Source organism: Zasmidium cellare, assembly GCF_010093935.1.
Source record: "Zasmidium cellare ATCC 36951 unplaced genomic scaffold M409scaffold_38, whole genome shotgun sequence".
Classification (NCBI taxonomy): domain Eukaryota; kingdom Fungi; phylum Ascomycota; class Dothideomycetes; order Mycosphaerellales; family Mycosphaerellaceae; genus Zasmidium; species Zasmidium cellare.
This window is the reverse complement of record NW_022986982.1, coordinates 100,688-113,786: the sequence shown is the minus strand read 5'-3', so window position 1 is coordinate 113,786 and position 13,099 is coordinate 100,688. Positions and strand designations below refer to the sequence as shown.

The following is a 13,099-nucleotide window of genomic DNA, read 5'->3' as shown; positions in this document are numbered from 1 at the left end:
CCGATCATCCAAATCTTACTTCCTCCTCACCGCCAATGTCCCCCACCCCAATGCCCTCCATCCCCATGCCCATACCCACCACCCCAATGCCCGCCCCAACCTCCACCATGTCCACCCCAAGGATGCTTAACACCCACATCCGTATCGAGCACCGCAACACTCAACTCAGGCAGCTCAAACACAAACCCGCCATCCCTCCCCGCCGTCAACGTGGTACTGGTTGTATTAACAATATTCACCTGCGTGAAAGGATCATTATACGCATAAGGATCTCCCGCTGCGTTCGTCAGAACCGTCAAGACGGCTTTGGTGCCTGGGCGAACGCCTTCGAATTTGACGTTTACGGGAACGGGAGCGTGGTCGGTGGTATTGTACGCGATGCCTTTCCAGACGAGCGCGCCGCGGGAGGTGTCCTGGCCGGCGTCATAGTAGACTGGGCCGTAGTCTGAGGTGACGGGAAGGGTATTCGAGATGGGGTGGTGCGCGAACAAACTCCAGACATACCAGCTCGTGCTGCGGGTCGTGAGGGCGGAGTCAGCGGCGAATTGGAGGACCGTGACGGCCCATTGCCAGCGGTTGAGGTTGCGCAAGACGGGGGCGTAGAAGGTGCCGCGGATGCGGTCGGAGTTGCGTTCGTAGCCGATGAGACTGGCGCCTTCACCTATTGCGCCGATCCAGATGGGGTAGGGGAGGAGGCCGCCGGACCAGCGGGTTCCGCCGTTGGGGTGGGTGGCGGCGACTTCGCCGATGATGTGGCCGATGTCGTTGTCGAAGCGGTCGAACTCCTCGATCAACTCATCTGGCTCGCGGTAAGGGTGGTAGTCGCCGATGGTGTCCTTGGGAAAGTGCAGGCCGTCGGTGATGTTTGGTCCACTCGTCGCTCCATCGCCGGCGGGGTCTGAGGTTGCTGCTGAGGCGAGGACTTGGAGGTCTGGGTATGCGGCGCGGATGGCGTCGTGGAACAGGGGGAAGCGATACGCTTTGTAGGAGTCCCAACCTTCAGGGTAGCCGGCGAGCCAGTCCTCATTTCCAATCTCGACGCCGTAGAGGTTGAAAGGCTCCGGGTGGCCCAGCTCAGCGCGGCGTGAGCCCCATGTTGAGTCTGCTGGACCGACGATGAACTCGATCTCGTTCAAGGCATCATCGATGAAAGGCTGGAGTTGGTCCTCAGGAGTGACGTCTCCATTGAGGGCAAGGCCAGCCCAGACAGCGACGACTGTAAAGCAAATCTGTCAGTGCCCATCATATTTTGAAAGAGAGATGTCATACCCATCTGCAAATCCATATCCTCCGCCCACTCAAGGTACTCCACAAGACCAAGTCCATGAGTCTGCTGATAGCCCCAAACACCAGGGAAACCAGGCCGATCCTTCAAGGGACCGATGCTATCTTTCCAATCCCAGTGAGTGGTATTCGTGTTGCCTTCGAGCATATTGCCACCAGGAAATCGAAGCCAGCTCTGTTCGCCACAACGTCAGCAAAACAGGACCTTCACGCTTTGTAAAAGCTGAACTCACTGGATTCATCTCCTCCAAAGCCTCGGCAATATCAATCCTCAACCCATTCTTCCTCCCCTTATAAGTCGGCGGGAAAAGACTAATCAAATTGAAATCCAAAGTCCCATTCGCCGTCCCCTTAGGATCAAATGTCACGGCAAAAGTATTATTCGAGCTGGGTGCATTCTTCTCCGGGGTCAGCTCAAAGTCATGCTCGATCCATTGACCCGCTTGAGCCTTGGAGTCGACCTTGACAGTGCCAAAGACGTCGTCTGTCAGCGCGGATTGCAGGGAAGCGGTGAATTGGCCTTTGTAGGAGCCGTGGACCCAGAAGGAGCCGGTGTACTTTTGCTGCTTGACGTCGATGCCCCAGTAGCCGTCGTTGGCGAAGCCGATGGGGTTGGATGAAGTGCCGTTGCCTGGACCGACTCGCAGGGAAGCGGGTAATGCGTCTGAGAGTGGTTGCTGGAGGAATTGGAGGCTGAGGGCGGCGCCGTTGACTGGATGGTATCCGCTTAAATTCACGGGATACTGTTCGCTGAATTGGAAGGCACGGTTGCGGATGAGTTCGGCGTAGATGCCTCCATCGCCGGAGTTGTTTATGTCCTGAGCAGTGCTTGTTAGCAGAGTCAATTCCAGTACATGTGGTATTCTCACCTCGTGAAGAAAGCCATAGCCATAGTGATGTCTTGCGTCTCCAGTTGCATTCCCACCAGATCGACTGACGGTAATGTCGACAGCTGTTGCAGCTGCAATGTAGATAGAGGCCACAACGGCCTGTTTGAAACTCACCATGACTGCACTCACAGATTGAAATCCAACACGGCCCACAAGAGCAAGCCCTTCGTATTTGTATCAACACATCTCCTCACTGCCAAGTATCTAGGCGAACAAACAATACAGGCTCTCTTCACAATAGATCAATCCTCCTGCTGCCGAGACCGGGCTAAAAAGATGGAACGGTCGACATCGACGAGCACGTCAGGAACATCTACAGTAGTGTTGGGGTATGATTGGGGAAGCGGGGTGTGCCTGGACGGAAAAATAGGTGTCATGTCCATCGTTCCTGCAGGCATTTATCCAGCCCATGTCGATCTCTCCTCTCCAGTTTGGAGCCGATGTTGCCGGCAGTGATGTCGGGCAGGACTTGGGGAAGATGGGAGTCTGGAGGTGAAGTGAAGGCGCATAAATTAGTCGGAGTCGACATCGCTTTTGAAGCACTGATACTCGACTGATAGTTGATCTTTCTTCCTGTTCTGTTTCTCGTAACGTGAGGTGTAGTGGTTGCTCGGTAGAGTAGAGAGCGAGGCACTCGGTGCAACGGGCCGAGCTCCGGCATATGAAATGCTCATCGCCATGATACACTTACATGTTATGGTGTGCCATTTGTTGCTATTAGTCTGATAGAATGGGATCATGTTCAATCAGGCCTGCAAAGTATGCTGCACGTAGACTTGGTCATGCCCAAAATTTGACCTTTATGAGAACGACCCTTCTTCAAGAACGCTTTCTGCCACAAGCATAGCCGTAGCCTATCGCATTCAAAAAGTCACATTCCCAGAAGTGATGGCCGAGGGTTGATTATGTATTGTAGCGTCACAGGCGACCGTGTCTGTAGAGTGACGGTGTTGTCGCATGGATGCAGCATCGATTGGATGGAGTGACTTTGCACAAGCCAGAAGTTCAGACCTCTCTTCAAAGTACTGTGTTGATCCTTTCGTTTCCCCGCTAAGCTCGGTGAATATGTCAGAATCCTTTGCTGTGTGCTTCTGACAGTGTAAAGTCCGTAGATAGAGCATGTGACCTGTATCATGGTGATGGTTGCCTTGGCATGTCCAACCGGATCGATGCGGGCGTCAGATTGGCAGCTGGATTACGCTTCTGCTTGCGCGTGACGGAGTTTGGTGTTCCAACTCTGAGAAGGGGATTTTGAGTAATGACAGGACTGAGTATCGAGTTGCTGATACAAGGTGGCGTGGGGGTGCTGGTGCCACGGCTAGTATAGGTCTTGAACCTGCGTGTGGCTGATTCTGAAGCTTGAATCCGATCTCAATACTTCAGTCAGTCAGCAACATCGCTGTCGTCCTCCTCGCTGTCGTTCGCAGACTTCTTCGATTTGCCGTACTGCTTGGGTTGGTAGCCTTCAATGGAGCTGTAGTGACCAGGTTGAGCCTCTGCCATGAACGGTTTGAACGGCTTTGGCTGCTTTTCGACGATCGTGTCGGCCATGACCTGGTTTGGTCTGAATGAAGTAGTCTTCTCGCCACGCTCCTTGGCCAGTTCTTCATTGTCAGCCACTTTCTTCCGCCACTCGTCGACACGGGCGGTCCTGTTCGCGCGACGAACAGCAGCCTCCATTTCAGGCATGCGATCGTCCTGGTGGAGTTGAATATCAGGCCGCTCCTCGGGCACTCGTTCCCAGGCGGGCACTTGACTCAGTTGTGCTTTGACGTAGAAAGCCTTCTTGGCACAGTCGTTGCTGCACCAGTCGCCCATGCCTTTCTTGAGCTTCCAGATGGCTGCCTCACCGAGAGACTGCGAGCGTGGCTTATTCGCACACAAAACATACCCGCATTTTCCGTCGATGCGGCGCTCCTCGACCAGGCTGTCAAAGTCGGATGGCTGGAAAGCTTTGACGAGCTTCAGGTAAGTGAAAGCTTCGTCGGTGGAGAACTGGGTTGAAGCGGGGTAGTCGACAAGAACGACGATGGAGTTGAGGATGGCAGCCTCGACGTCCTTCCGATGTTGGATCAGATAGGCATGTTTGAGGGCGATGTTGAGGTTTTGGCGGTCCTTCTGGACCTTCTCCTTCTGCTCGTCTGTTACCGTCGGCGCCTTGGCCGTGGGCTTCCGCTTCAGTATGGACTTGGCGGGGACGGCGGAGGACATGGTGTGGTGGTGGAGGATGAAGGAAGGGATGTTTGGAGTGTGTCGAAGAAAAGTAGCATGGTGAAGTGTGGCGCATGAGATGTGGCGCTGGGGCTCATCGTCATTTCGCCCACGTTGCTGGCGAAGCAAACAGTCGACCGCGGTGCCGCCGCCAGCTCCATCATCCCATCTGCTGCTGCTGCTGTGCTGCTTGTACTGCTGCTGCTGCCTCTGTCTGACTGTACATACTCCCCCCTTCACTGCACTGCTCGAGGACAGCCGGCAGTGCAACTCACATCCAACGAGACCTCCGCCAGCCTGGGCTGTTCGTTGGCAGCAACAGCTCTTGAAACCGGGCGTCCACGCGGACATTGCGTCAATTGCTGCGCTCTGGCCTGAGGAACACCACCACACCTCCACCGCCCGCTGCGACGACGCCGGTTACGCATCCAACGACCGCAACATCCCCCCCCGTCATGGCGTCGCTGTTCAAGGTCAAGGCGCTGTACGACTTCGAGGCTAAGGAGGAGGACGATCTGGGCTTTCCCGCCGGCCAGATCATTGATGTCACGGAGGAGGTCGACGACAACTGGCTCGAGGGCAAATACAACGATGTGACCGGGGCAAGCAAGAGCGGCATCTTCCCCCGCGAGTTCGTCGACAAGTATGAGCCCGAGGTGCCCACACGGCCCTCTCGCCCGTCTCGCCCCAAGCAAGAGACCACTGCTCCAGCGCCCACGCCCGTTGCCGTGCCGCCGCCTGCTGAGCCTGAGCCCGAGGCTCCAGTTGCGTCCAAACCGCAGCCGCCAGCAGTTGATATCCCGCCGCCTGTCAGCGGAGAGGAAGAGACGACATCGCCGCCTTCAGCCGCCGCCAACCCCAGATCTCCTCCACCAGCTCCCAAACCAGCCCCCGCAGCCCCCGCAGAGCCCGCCGCAGCGCCAGCAAGTGGGAAGAAGCCCCCGCCGCCTCCAATCGCGGCCAAGTCCAATGCCTTCCGAGACCGCATTGCCGCCTTTAATCAACCTGCTGCGGCTCCAATCGCCCCAATGGTGCCGGGTCAGAAACCGCAAGGCAACACTTTTATCAAGAAACCTTTTGTGGCCCCGCCCCCTATGGCCAACGCATACGTTCCACCCCCAAAGCAAGAGCCTGTGCATAAGCCTTATATCAGAGAAGAGGATCCAGAGATCAGGCGCAGACTGGAGGAAGATCGTGCTGCGGCCGAGTCAGCCGGTCTGACTGGCGAGAGTGCACAGCAAGATGAAGACGAGGATGCACCCAAGCCAACTAGTCTGAAAGAACGTATTGCTCGCCTTCAGCAACAACAGATGGAACAGGCACAGAGAAGAGCAGAGGGAGGCAGCAAAGAAAAGAAGAAGCCACCACCACCAAGGAAGTCTTCAGAGCCTTCAGAGCAGGATGTTGAAGCCGAAGGCGAGGAGATGCAACGTGAGCGTAGCGCGGATACCGAAAGACAGTCTTTGGATGTGTCTAGAGAGAAGCCCCGCGTACCGTCAGCACAGCGCCGTCCACCAGAGCCAATGTCCCCAGTGCCAGCTGCACCCGAGCATGAGCTCGTGAGCGATGGAAATGAGGCAGACCACTCTGCTGCAGGTGAAACTACCGATGACGCAGGCACCATCGGCCCCGAAGACAGCGATGAGACCGAGGCACCCCCTCCACCCCGACGGGCCAGCACCGCGCCCAAGAAAGAGCCAGATGTAGGCGATGAGGAAGATACCACCGAGGAGGCTGAAGACGAAGAAGACAGCATGGATGAGGAGACTAGACGACGAATGGAGCTCCGAGAGCGCATGGCTAAGATGAGTGGGGGCATGGGAATGGCTGGCATGTTTGGTCCTCCAGGCGGCATGCCGATGCCCGGTGGCGCTCCACCCAAGAAACGCTCTACCAAGGATCGAAAGGCGAGCGAAGATGCAGAGCCGCCTCCAACATCTCCGTCACAGCAAGCCCCGCGAATTCCGATGATCCCAGTGCCTGGGTTGAATCGCGTGCAGAGTCCGGAATCAGATCGAACGCCGCTGCCATCCGAGTCGCAGTCGACTGTTGGCGAGGGCCTCGAGAGGGACGAGGATGAGCCTCCATTGCCCCCGACAAGGAAGTCCACGCACGAAGAGCGCGCTCCTCCGCCCGTGCCCAAAGGTAAGGTAGAAGACCGATCTGCCAGCTCAAGACGTGCATCGACTCGGAACAGCAAGCTCATGTGCCGCACGCATTTACGTGACCTCTCAATGTCCTCATCGGACGGGGCAGCGGAGAGTCCAATCGTGTGGAAGAGCAGCCGTAGGTCGAATGATACGAACGAGCATACTTATCCAATATCGCATGTTACGATGATTGAGCCTTTGACTAACGTTGCCACAGATTCACGACCGTCAGGGGCGCCTCCCGTACCTGGTACCGCAACATCAGCGCCTCGTCCACCGCCGCCAGAGTCACGACCTGTTCCTCCCCCTCCACCAGCTGGCCCTCTTTCGCCTGGTCCTGGCTCTGAATCGGACGACGAAGCGTCGATGCACCCTCCTAAATCTTCTGCCGACGAATCTGGAATAGATACGCCAGGTCCATTGCCTATTAGAACAGCTTCTACAGCTGCGCCGCCAGTTCCTACTTCAGGATCAGTGCAATCTCCTGAAAACAAGCGATCCTCATACTTTGGTAGTGAGCCAGCGTCGGCAACATCAGACAAGCGCGCGAGCCGTGTGCCCCCTCCAGTGCCAGGCAGTCCTCTCACTTCACCGCGCCCACCACCGCCTCCGCCGCCCACTGCTATTCCGAGCAGAAGTGCCACTAAACATGAAGCTGACGAAGAGCGAGGAGAGAGCGATTACGAAGGGGACTACGATACTGATATTGCGTCCAGCGCGAAACACAAAGATGCACTCAAAGCACACATACGGGAGCCTAGTCTCGACGACAGCACAACCGCAGATGAGGCGCCACTATCACCGCCAGCACCTCCACCTCATGCTACTGCGCCGAGAGCCGTCCCTCCACCACCGCCTGCATCTCAACCCCCTCCAAAGTCAAGGCCTTCAATGGACACGCCGCGAGCACCTCCTCCTGTGCCACCAGCTGCAACTCCTCAAGTAGGCCCAGGCGACGAGGATTATGACCCGTACCGTTACGACAATGCGTCTCAGCGCGGACCACCTCCGCCGGTGCCAACAGGTGTACCTGTTGTAGCCCCACCAATTCCTCCCAGAGAGCCAGAGCAGCGTCAAGAAAGCTCTGCGGATGATCTTTACTCGACATCACCATCCACCAGAAAATCTTTGGATGCTCCTTCAAGACCAATGCCTCCGCCTCCCAGCGAAGCCCCTCCACCTCGAGCTGCTCCTCGCCAATCGTTAGACGTTCAACGTTCCAACACCACATCTCGTCGTTCGATGGATGCGCCGCGGGCGTCCGGGGAATACCACGGACAGATTGCACAGGATATCAACCTGAGTCAAGACACTCCTTGGTGGACAGCGCCTCGTCCGCTTCCACCAGTTCTACAAAGTCGCAACGGCGTGGACATTCTCTCGGAAAGTGAAGAGTCAACTACCTCGAAGCGCGGCGGCCGAACAACAATCTCCAAAGACATATACGTTCTCTATATCGACTATAGCCAGACCATCATCAACGCACGGTATGATCCGACGAGTCCCACAGAGGTCGTCCTCGAGCAGAGACACCTCCCTTCACCACCCAAACTTCGACAAGACCAGCTCGAAACATACTGGCAGCGCTTCGGACAAAAGATCTCGGAGCAAGCCAACGCGATGGGACACAGCAAGAAAGACACCGTCGTCGCCGACGGCTCGCCTACCGCTTTGGTATCAGAACTCATCAAATCCCACAGCGCCGCCCTTCAACCCGTCGGCACCCGCGCGTACGGCAGCCTCGTCTACGCCAACCTCGCCAACGCCTCGACGATGCAGTACGACGAGATCCGTCCGGGTGATATCGTCACGCTCCGCAACGCGCGCTTCGAAGGCAGTCACGGCGCGATGAAGCATAAATACAAAGTCGACTACGGCCTCTCCCACGTCGCCATCGTCGAAGAATGGGATGGTACGAGACGGGCGATCCGCGGTTGGGAGCAAGGGCGCGAGAAGAAGGATAAGGGTGTGAGGAGCGAGAAGTTCCGGTTGGGGGATTTGAGGAGTGGAGAGGTGAAGGTTTGGAGGGTTGTGGGGAGGGATTGGGTGGAGTGGGAGAGTGGGTCGTAGGGTTTTGTCGAGTAGTGAGTCAGTGAATGAGAGTGATGTTTGAGGTCGTTTGTATAAATGATGCGGTTGAAGTGGTTGTGAGTACAGTCGTTGATGTATGTGAGAGAGGATTCTTCTTTTCTACCTATGGTGTACTCTTCGTCAATGGACGTCCTCGTCCGAGGACATCCCCAGCATCTAAAACATCCCGCAACACGTCGCCCACTAATCAGCACGACCCCCGACGACGAAGGACTCATCTCTCAAGTTCGTGAAAAAAGCCAACAGAGACATATGTCGTCTCGCTCATCTCATTTCAAGTCTTTCTCCCCCTTTGTATGAAGTAGCCTTGAACGAAGACACCGCTACAATGACAGAATGACAGATGTGGGTCTAGCTGGCCGGTTATGAGACTTTACTTTGCCAATGTAACATATGTATGTGTACGGAAATGTGGATGTGTAATATGTACATTTGCACGATCTCTCCCTCCCTCCGCAGCAAGGAAGCGAGACAGAAACGAATTTAGAGCTTGAACTCTCTTCTTTGGCACGAGGTCGAGGTTGGAAGGATGAAGTGCTTCTGGGGGAGTTTGTGTGTGTGTGTGTGAGCGAGAGAGAGAGAGAGGCCGTGTTTGGGGTGATAAGTCTGGATGGATGGACTTGGACTCGACTGTGCACTTTCTCCTGCTCAGGCTTTTGGTGAGGAGTAGCATGCACTCATCTTTTTCTTCGGTACGTGGCCCATGAGAAGGAGGAGAAGCAGAGAACTAAGTGACTGTGAGAACTCACGCTTTTCGTTGGGGTTGGATGTCAGTATGCTAGTGGAAATGGATTCCTGCCTACGTAGTAAATCGACGCCTCGCGGACTTCTTCATTTTTTCCGTCTTCTTCTTCTTCTTTCCCTGCTTTTGGAACACAGAGCAAAGCAACCGAGATATCTCATCGTCGCTCTGTTGCTTCCTTTGGAGAAGCTCGGCTATATATCGTCATGTGTCTGCCTGAGACTTGAAGGGAGTGAACATAGCGAAGAACGTGACCTACTGTTGATGCAGAAAGTTGACGAACGGAGTCGATCGAGGGAGATTGAGGACGAAGTCGTATGTCACAGTGCAGTACAGTATAGCACACCAAGCAATGGATCTCGAAAGAAGGGAAGGAAGTAGGGAATGCTGGTTGGGGCCGACGTCACTGTCGGAAAGTCTTTTTCGACAAGCAGAGAGTCGTTTGTGTCGCCAGCCTGTCTGCGGATACACACAGCGAGGCAGTATACTTGACGCAGCTATCCATCAGGAAAGACCAAAAATAAGAAAAAACACCGAGGAAGATGAGAAAGGACTTGTTTTTTGGTAATGTTTGCTATCCTTTCCCTATTCATAGGCTATAGTCCTTAGCATAGCCTGCTTCACCTACCTTGAAGGCAACGAAAGGGGGGCCATGTTCAAGTTCGGTCGAACAAGAATCCTCACAATCTCGAACGTGCAAGTCACAACCGTTGCTCGTCGAACAGCATCTGGTCGTCGTGTGCCAAAAGGGATTTGCAGGGTACGGATCTCCACTGGTGGTCTCGTGTGCGACTTACCTGTCATGATAGTCCCTCCAGGACTCGGGCCTTTTGCCCACCCTTCGCGGCACACCCTCTAGGGCGTAAGGTTCTCTGCAAAGTCAGCAAGTTGGTCTGTGAGTTGTTTGCTTTTCCCCGATCTGACGCAGGGATAGACGCTTGCGTGGCCTCACACGGGTTAGTCTGGCCTTTGGTGGTTCGCAAAAACAGGATTTCGAGGCGTGGGAGAAAGGCCGAGTGTTGGAGATGGGTGGGCCATGGAGAAGAAAGGGTCGAAGTTTTCGTCGGAGATGAGCGATGTGATGTATGTTGCACGTCGCTGATGGCGGAGACGGGTCGGTATGGATGATTGGAAAGTCCTGATGAAGGACGTCCACTGGAACGACTGGCCATGCGTTCTTTAAATGTCGCTGCCCGAAAGTGGGTTCAATTCGCTGCAGCAATGCGAGAGGCTGAGTGTTGTGCGTGGTATTCATTAGGTGTGTGTCCTGGTGGGATTGGTATTGAGTCACCCCGAGCAGGATGGGGTGCTAGACTCGGGGATGCTCCAAGCTGGCTGGTGAATGCCTACGCCATCGATAGACAGGTCTAGTGAGGTATGGTCCAAGAATTACTGCAATGCTCTCAGCGAAATTGACCCCTCAATTCTCAGATCCCATACCGTTAGACTTGAGCCCTCTGCTTCGGAGTATCAGCAGCCCAGTGAACAGCAGCAACTGTCTCCAAAGGACCAGGCATCCCGCTGGTCACAACGACGGATCTCAATCTTATTCTCCGAATCTTTCTTATCGCCGCCAAGACGAGGTACTGAAGTCCGACCTGCTATTGACTCGTTTGTGCCAGTCACCCAAGCCACGCAACTAACAGCATCGCTCTCCGTCCTTCATTAAAGCGTATCGTCGTGCTGCCCTCGCAATCGATTGAATTGGTTGTTCAGTACTGCTGCCGTGGACGTAGAGATCCAAGTTCCTGGGTTGAATCATTTGAAATTCTCGTGCGCAAGTGCGAAGAGTAGGCCCGCTCCGACGTACTACGACGAGCACACTGCAGAAGAGCTTTATCAGCTTGCAAGTTCATGTAAGCTCGTCGAAGATGGCGGCGCCGTGGCTATTGACCAAGGTGGAGCCGACCGCCACGCGTCACTTCATGTCAAAGATGTGTTGTCTGGTGTTTGAGACATGCTGCTGGCACGGACCAACCGTTCGTCGAGTTGTGGTGATGTGGGCGATCCTGCAGAAACGTGCAACACAGGAACGGCACGTGCGGCAGTGAAATGCTCTGGATGTTTGTTGTATTCACAGGCGAGTCCCGTCTCTCTTCAGTTGGACATTGGTGGGTGGCACGGCTGTGCAAATCTGGTGAGCAAATGCTGTGCTAGGTACAAGGCTGGCTGCCAGCGTCGAGTACGTTCGGCACCCGGTCGCTGGTGCAGACAAGGCAGCCTTGAGCAGCAGCAGCATCAGCAGCAACGATGAAACGCACGAGCACAGCGGCCAGCCTGGCGAAGCGCGGTGACCGAGCGATTTTGACAAATTGCCAGAGAGTGCCTGAAGCGCAACGAGGGTCTCGAGGTCACCGGATCTTCTTCCTGTGGCATAGCCGTCATTCGTGCAGATGATTGCGGGTGTCGACATTTGTTGGGAAGCGCTGAAGATAGGGACATGCAGCTGTCCGGTCGTGGACGGCTATCAAGGACTCGGGCATGACAGCAGAGATTGAGGTACCCATTGTGAATATGTGACAAGATGAGAGCGCGATCTCCCAAGTAACGAGGGACAAGCAAGAAGAGCGCAAGAACGGCTCCAGGGCGATCGACGTGCGTACGTTGCGCAGACACGATTCGCTTTGGTTTGGACAGCAAACTGTGGAGTTCATGCAGGTCACGACAGGCGTGAGCGCCATCCGGAGCAATCCAGCCAGATAGTAGACTCGCCAAGAGCGTGCTTATCCAGGTTGACGACGGCCACATGACGGGCGACCGGCCAGGCCCGTCGTTTCAGGACTTCGGTCCCAAAGTCTTTGCCTTGTCGGCGTGGATAGGCCGGCAAGGCTTGCTCTCAACGTCTTGGGGGCCTGTCACGTGCGGATGGTTGGACTCGACATTTACGGCGACGGGCAGTGGGGCCAGAGTGGCGGTGAAGTGGTGCCTGAGAGAGTGCCAGCAGAGCGCTGCAGCCATCCGGGAGACTCCAATAGCCTTCTAGAAGACAGCAAATGAGACAAGTCCCGTCCCCATTGTGGTGGCGACATCAGGGCATGGCGTCCGCCCACCGCACATGACGGAGAGGTAGGGGACCTCTTTGATGATGGTCATTTCGCTGGCGGGCGGGTACAGATGGCCGCGCTCAACGAATCTATCTGCTGCTTGACAAATGGGCAGGCAGATTGCTGGGCGGGAGTGGGCAGCCAATTGATGCCAGACTCGACGACGGCGACCAAGTATAGCCTCGCGTTGGCCGTGGAATGTGTGTGGACGACTGCGCAGTTCAACGGTTATGTTTCTTTGTCGCGGGAGCGGCCGCCAAAGCAAACATCGATCATTGGCCGGCTAAGCGAGCGGCCGTCTCCACTCTCCAGCTGCTCCCGCTCCTCCTCCATTCGAGATCGAAGCAAGGTCGCTCCCTCGACCTGCGCAAGTCCGCAAACGGTACGCTCCCGCAGGACACCGGGGCCGCCTGAAACTGACGGCAGCGTCTGGAGATGGCGCTCCACCTCGTCCTCGGCGTGAAGGGCGATGAGGAGAACGAGGGCGCTTTCATTCACTCATCAATTGCCTCTGCAGGGATCGCTCAGGTACCCTATTCGCGCGGTCGCCGTCTTCACAAAGCCCTACGCTTCACACATCCCCGCACCAGCGCTCTGCCCCCGGCGCTTAGCGGCGATTCAGCGGCCACGGCGCGCCTCTTGCTGCACTTGTTGCGCAATGTGGCGCCTGGTACCGCCCGCCGTTGC

At 55.8% G+C, this 13,099-nt stretch overlaps 3 protein-coding genes across 3 annotated transcripts; 1 reads left to right on the top strand and 2 right to left on the bottom strand.

Moving 5' to 3' along the window:
• Positions 1–26: 26 nt before the first annotated feature.
• Positions 27–2,291, bottom strand: M409DRAFT_58677 (glycoside hydrolase family 51 protein; the record flags this gene model as incomplete). Its single annotated transcript, XM_033813975.1, has 3 exons — positions 27–1,216; positions 1,270–1,459; positions 1,518–2,291. The coding sequence occupies 3 exons, from the start codon at positions 2,289–2,291 to the stop codon at positions 27–29; spliced, it is 2,154 nt and encodes a 717-aa protein (XP_033662786.1).
• Positions 2,292–3,557: 1,266 nt separating this feature from the next.
• On the bottom strand, positions 3,558–4,385 carry M409DRAFT_69428 (uncharacterized protein; the record flags this gene model as incomplete). The annotated part of the gene is made up of 1 exon (XM_033818287.1): positions 3,558–4,385. One exon carries the CDS (start codon positions 4,383–4,385, stop codon positions 3,558–3,560), a length of 828 nt encoding a protein of 275 aa, XP_033662785.1.
• A 455-nt stretch (positions 4,386–4,840) lies between these two features.
• M409DRAFT_69427 (uncharacterized protein) lies at positions 4,841–8,605 on the top strand (the record flags this gene model as incomplete). The annotated part of the gene is made up of 2 exons (XM_033818286.1): positions 4,841–6,530; positions 6,753–8,605. 2 exons carry the CDS (start codon positions 4,841–4,843, stop codon positions 8,603–8,605), a joined length of 3,543 nt encoding a protein of 1,180 aa, XP_033662784.1.
• Positions 8,606–13,099: the final 4,494 nt, after the last annotated feature.